Genomic DNA, 6,992 nt, shown 5'->3' with positions numbered 1-6,992 from the left:
AAGTAAATGACTTAAGGTATTACTTTAATATTAACTAACATGTTTTTCATTTTTGTTGATCTTTGAAATACTATGCTATAAAAAACATGTACACTAACCCCAATAAGCTTGACATGTTAAAATGAAAGTAGCAAGAACCTGTAAAGTAATATTTATATATTAAGATTTTTATTTGTTCCATGCTTAAGTTAAGTATAACTTTATCCGTTAATTTACTTAACTTTTAAGCTTTAACCACAAGAATTATAAACTTTGTTTAAGTTTTCAATATATTTATGTTGATCCAAACTTAATTTGTAAAATAAATTCTTGAAAGAATAAATTCATTATTTCTCCTCCAGTAGTTGAGATCTCTCTATATGTTTCCTTATAACCAAAACATATAATATTTATGTTGATTTAACTTACCAAACCAAAAGTAACGATTTTTTTCATTGTTTTTTATTTATTTCTTTATTTAGATATACAAGTTGAAGATAAATACGTTAAAACATTTGAATTTTGTTTTGCTGAAAACCTAATATATACTAAGTTTTGTTTGTTGTTTTTTGAACAACACATAATATATTCAATTAAAAATGATTTTGTTTTCCTTATACAAAACACATTTTTATTTGACTATAATTAATAAGTTACAAGGAAGTACCATAGTTACTAGTAAACTTATTTGCCTTATAACTTACGTAAACTACCAAACGTTATTTTTTTTAGTGTGAATATTAACCCTAAAATATTAAAAAATCGTGTAACAAATATAAAACTTTATAAGATATACATTTCTAAACAAAAATATAAACTAAAGTATATAAAAGTTGTTATTCAATCAACTGTAAACACTAAAGTATATTTTTTGTTAAAAAGAAAATTATTTAGACTATATAATGAAAAACAAGTTTTAGACCAAATTCTTTAATGAATTATACATAAATATCTGAAAATATCTGAAAAAACACGTTCTACAAATATTCAATTCTAAAACGGCAACGTTTTACTGACATTTTATTTTATTGGTCACTAAAAGTTTAGCTTGATTAGTTCTAATTTGTTAGCTTCTAAAATTTTAACAGATACATTATTTCCTTGTTTTTGAAGTTACTGACGCAATCCATTTATTTTTTCAATCTCTTCTTGTTTGTCCTCAATCCAGCCGATGTTTGGTTGAATTCTAGTGAAGACTTTCGGTCCCGCACCACCTCCGACACGTTCCCAGTATCCGCCGAAAGATGCGACTCCGAAAACTCCATAGTCTTCACGGAGGTTGTCTTTGCAAACCAAACTTGTTCCCGCCTCGACACTGATAGTAGGCCTTCCCAATTCTTCTTTGGCGCAAGCGTGGTGACCGTGAAACAGTTGCAAAGCTCTCGGTTTCAACATGGGAGAGCTGCACCTTTTGTCATCTAAAAGTTCCACTTTCCTAACTTGCAGGGGATTTTCGTACTCTATAGTGTCAGTTTCGTAATTGTCTTCCCATCCGTAAACTTTGCATTCTTTCACATCGACACCCGCAATCATTCTCAATGGCTTCACAAACTCAGCATCAAAGTCAAATTCGTCGCGGATGAATACCAACGCGACGTTGTGCCTATCGTACTTGTCACCGAGTTTTTCGTAGCCTTCGTGTTGGTACCAATCTTTTGAAGTTTTAATCTGCAAGCTGCGCCTGTGGTGCAACCCGGCTTCGACGTAAACTTCTTCGAGACCTATCGGGTCTGCCTGCAGGTTGAACGGGCCCTTTGTGTGCTGTAAAGGACTATCATCCACGCAACTTGCCGCGGTCAGAACCCAATTTTTGCTGATAATGGCGCCTTGACAGACTAATATGTAGTCGTTTCTGTTGACGTACTTTGCCAAAATCGAGACGTGGTAGAGAGCGTCTCCCACTCTCGCGTCCGATTCTTGCTGCGTAACAATCAAGTTCGGAGAAACCGTTCTCACCTTTTCATCAATCTACTCTATGTGGGCCGAGGGCATGGCTGCCACGGACGGCTGCCCCGTGCTACCGGCCGAACGGAACTCAAACCCGCCGCAGGAAACAACTCCGTGGACGACGTTGCCGAACTGGACGTTTTTCGACTACCTGCAAACCACCGGACCGCCCGAGTCACCTACGCAGGAGCTTTGGAACTCGACACCGGTGCGTGTGTCGGCGTAGCAGAGCAAGTTTTTGTAGTTGTCGTCGTTGAACGCGTTGTAACTGTAACAGAGGCGGCCGTCCACCGCGGACATGTCTTCTCCCACTTGCATGACGTTCGGCTTCAGGTGCTGCGCTGTCCCGTTCACCGTTGCCATGGCGCACGTTCCCCAACCCGAAGTCCTGCAGTTCCAACCGATTTTCGGATTGCTTTCAAAGTGGCTCAAAACGGCCGGCTGAATCCAATCGTCGTACGCTATTTCCCTGTCGAGGTGAAGCAAGCCCAGATCGCGTCTCTCCTCCGACCACATCTGTTTTTTGTCCCTGTAACCTTCGTGCACGAAGAACTCTCTAGAGTAGGCAACTTTTCGGTAATAATCGTTGTTTCTTTTTTGGGCGTATATGCTTCCCGCCGTGACCCTCAACACGTCCACGAAAACGTGTTTGGTTTCCAAGCAGTGGGCGGCGCTCAACACCCAACGCGTGTTTATCAGGTTTCCGCCGCAAAATACTTCGTGCTGGAACTGAAGAAGGTTTTGCGCCCACAGGCTTCTGCCCGTGTGGCGCTTCAGCGACACCTGGTAGGGAATTTCTTTTTCTCGCGCATCGCGCCCTTTCTTGACTTGTGGTTTGACGCGAGTCAGAAGTGCTAACAGAAAGAAGCAACTCAGCTTGTACTTCCAGGCCATGGCTGTTCATCTTCTTGCAAAATAAGTTTGTAGTTCATTTTTGTTCCAAAATTATTATATGACGTGACAAAAAAGAGTCATTTTTTGTTTTAGAATTAAATAATAATAATTTTAGAATAGTTTAGTTTTAGTTTTGTTGCAAGTTGCGTTTTTTATTCATTACCAGGTTTCGGTGGAAAAAATTAATTACGAGTTTGTCGAGTATAAAAAAATAGTCTATTTGGTTTAGATAAATATTGTATTATACTTGACAAGGTCGTAATTTTTTAGCCACCGAAATGGCAGTTATAAACATAATAATTTGCATTATTTTTATTATTAAAGTTCTATTTTAAACTTCATAAAAAGTTTCTGTATTTAAACTTTACTTGTGAAAAATTGCCCTTTTACAAGCTCGTTTAAGACTGCATTTTTAAGTTTACTTCACAAGAGTTATACAAAATGAATTAACACAGTTTTTATTTTTAGGTATTTAGATAACATCTTTAGTTAAAAATAGTATTTATTTTCTAGAAAGTCAGCTATATAATATTTTCTTGAACGGATTTGAAAAATCGGGTTGGACTTCCAGAACAGCAGAATTTTAAACAAAGTTTTTAATACGCGTGTAATGATTTAAATTATTGTTTATAGCAGTAGCTCTCAAAATTTTCGAAAATTATGCAAAATAATTTTTATGAAAAATAGGTTTTGTGCACACCGGACCGTTAAGTTTGAATTTTTTTACTACCACGATATCATTATTATTAGTTTTTTATTTAGTTTATTAGGAAATTATTCCAGACAATTTTAATTATAAAAAGCTTTCCAATGTTGGTACAGGACACTGACAACTTTTTTAATCACTACCCTTAAATACGTTTTAAATACTTGTTATAAAGGCTAAGTTATAAGTTTAAGCGAATTATTACTTTATTACTGTTTTAATTGAAGAATAAAAAATAAATAATAGGATGCCATAAGAATTATCTTAAATGAATGATATAGTTAGTCTCAGAGTTAATATTATTTACTACTTTTAGTGATAAATTTTTAACATTCCTAAATCCTTTAAAAATAATTTTACACATTATGTTCATCTAAGTTATTAAGTTATTATTTTTACCTCTAAAATCATTATACTTATTGATAAATTTTAATAACTTAGTACATGGTTTGATCCATAGCAACTTTATAATTTCTATACTTTATTGAACACGATAATAAAATCAAATTTAGTTCAAAGGACTTAACAGACTTAACAGACTTGACAGACTTAACAGGACAAAGTTAACAATTTTCTTTTTTTATAAAAATTTTTTTTTTTCGCTTTTAAAACTTGCTAAAAAATTATTTTTTCAAGAAGATCTTGTAAAATAGTAAAATGAAAAACTAATAAAAATTGCTAGTGGTAGTGGCCATTTAAGCAAAAAAAAAAGCTTCTTTAAGATAAGCCCCAAGGTCACAGCACATTTTAAATCTTTGCCCAGACAGCGTAGACTCTGAATGTGTGTGCTAACCAACTTTGTCTGGGTTGTTTGGCCTGACAACACTTTCTTTCTTTTTCTCAACCGTCGTAATCTTCGGCTGACTTTTCATCTCTTTTTGCCATACTTCTAAAAAGTTTTGATCTGCAAGTCTTTCATTCAATTTTTGATAAATTTTAAGCAGGCAGGCAGCATCTAACGCCGCATAATTAACTTGCTTTTCACGCAACGGCCTCTTGGCCCATTCAGACAATTGCTCTTTTTTATCAAGACTTTGCCCTAATACTTGAAGGCAAAGTTTGCTCAGACCACCTTTTTCGACATCGCTACTGTTAGCCAATTTTTCTTTTTCTACACATTTACTCAAAGTTTCAGACTGTCTCATGAGCCCAAGATCTACAAAACAATATGGCTCATTGGGAAAACGTTCAAACTCCTTTCTCATAAGCTTAAAGTCAGATTTAGCTCCATAGCCAAGGATAACAAACAAGCTGGAATTGAAAAGTTTTGTGACTAATTGTTCCAGGTTTTCCATTTTGTTTGCGTCGCGAAAGTAACATACATCAAGCAAATAAACTTTTTCATCAGATGCTATTTGAATAAGAGCAATTTCGTGTTCATTTGGATCTGTAACTGATCGAGTGTATTCAGCATCAAAACCAAGAATTGTTTCGTTTGCAACAGCTGAGCTAGAAAATAGTTCTTTCTCAACAAAAACTAACTTTTGCAAGGAATCAACCATGAGAATATTTTCCTTGTTGTAATTTAATTGTAAGTGAAGGTCATGATCATCTTCATGGTCAGACCATATTGGGACATTATTTTCTATTTCTTTTGCAAACCTCCTTTCAAGTCTCATCGCTCTTTCGTGGTCTTTGTGACGATTTTTTATTACTTGCAAAACTTTTTTCAGCAGAACTTTATTGTTGTTTATTGTTCTCAGCACCACACCTTCCAATGCAGGTCCTGACATCATAGACTCTGTGTAGTACTGGTGCAGGGTGAACTTTATGAAGCTGAGTGGTTTGAAAAGTTCAAGGTTTACCAGTTTAAGCTTCTTTTTTGAGTTGTACGACTCATTCCATCTGGAAGTCAGGTCGAAAAGCTTCTTTTTGTCCAGAAACGATCTATCGACTTCTTTAAACTGGTTTACATCTATGCCATCAAGTAACCAAGAGTCTAGCAAGTTCAAGAAGTAATGTTGAGCCTCTTCATTGCCTTTGATGTATTCCTGAACTGTTCTTCTTTCGTTTTTCACCAACAAAGGCTTATACACGTGCACGGTGTAGTAAACGCTGTGAAGGTTGAAGGCTTGAATCATGTAGGCGAGTTTCAAGTACTCTTTGCTCGTTTCAAGTTTGGAGGCTGCTTCATGCACCAGATTAAAATTGGGCTCGTTTAGTTTGAACGTCTGTATTATATTTCGAAGCCAAGATAGTTGAAAGTTGAAAAGTATAGTCAACATTGAGCGCTTTACTTCTTGTGAAACTTCACGCTCAGAGAAGCTGCTCTGCAGTATTTCAAGAACAGTCGGGCATATGGAACGACTTTTTTTTTTTTTGTTTTCTGCCTTTTCTAAAATTTCTGCCGCACTTTCGTACGGGTCTGAAGAATTTTTGATTACGTTGAGTAACTCTTCTTTTGCTTTGTTTTTTTCTCCATTTTCTCCTTTTCTAATAAGCTTACAAAGATTGGAGGTCCAGCTCCTTAACTCATCGTCGTTATTAAAGCTGTCCATTTGTTTATCATAAAATTCTTTAAAATATTAAAATAAGTTTTTAAACAACTGTAAGAACTTGAGTTATATATTCTAAAATTACTAAAACAAGTTGTATAATAATTCACTATGTCAGAAACGTGAAAAACTAAAAATTAAATGCAAAAAAAGCTTGAGTACAACAAGTTTAAAATAAATATGTAAAAATTAACAAAAGTTACCAATTTTTTTTCCAAGTAGTTAACTTTAGCATATTAACTAACATTAAATAACTTTGAAGTAAAACCAAAATTTTTGGTTCAAAAAAAAGTGAATTTTTGACTTGTGCCAGCATTTTCTGTTGAAAATTTAAACAAATCTAGAGGTTCTCTTTCATTGACAAGCCCTCCTTAATTATAAATTCAGTTCACTTTAGTGTAAATTTAATTTTATTAATAAAATTTGCTACAGCTATGCTAATTTTAAAATGATCAAGCCTTTAAATAAAACAAATAATTTCTAATATTTGCATTCATTATTGAAGTTCGACATTCATTAACTAAAAATTACTAAAAAAGCACAAGATTATCTAAGGGTTGCTGCCATACTTGCAAAAACAAATATTCAGTAATTGTAGCTGTTTACTTAGGCTAGTTTTACTTGGTTTATTTGAAAGTATGTAGCTTAGTATTCTTGTAAAGAAACCAGAAGAAAATATCAAATGCATTATTGCAATTCTGGTGGTTAACGACTGTCCCACACGACAGATTCGGCCCACCAGTAGAAATATCTGACTTTAGACGCATTTTTTGGCTTTAAAACATCGTGCGCATGAGAAAAAAACGTATATATAATTTTTGAACGACAAAAAAAGCTCATAATATTTGGTCCTAGGACTATGAACCTTTTGGTTATCGAGTCGCACACCACGGGTACCTTTTAACGTCTTGTTCAGGACAGATATGATAAGAACTATAATTTGTTACATTAATTTGAAATAAGTTCACCTA

The 6,992-nt window shown here is 34.4% G+C and overlaps 1 protein-coding gene across 1 annotated transcript; it reads right to left on the bottom strand.

Annotated features, from left to right (window-relative positions):
- Window positions 1-4,314: 4,314 nt before the first annotated feature.
- On the bottom strand, window positions 4,315-6,024 carry LOC145841301 (exonuclease mut-7 homolog). The gene has a single exon (XM_082948664.1). It carries the CDS (start codon window positions 6,022-6,024, stop codon window positions 4,315-4,317), a length of 1,710 nt encoding a protein of 569 aa, XP_082804790.1.
- Window positions 6,025-6,992: the final 968 nt, after the last annotated feature.

This window comes from Thalia democratica, chromosome 7 (assembly GCF_965202585.1).
Source record: "Thalia democratica chromosome 7, ktThaDemo2.hap1.1, whole genome shotgun sequence".
In the NCBI taxonomy this organism is placed as follows: Eukaryota; Metazoa; Chordata; class Thaliacea; order Salpida; family Salpidae; genus Thalia; species Thalia democratica.
Note: the sequence above shows the minus strand (reverse complement) of the source record. Positions and strands in the feature narration are given on the sequence as shown.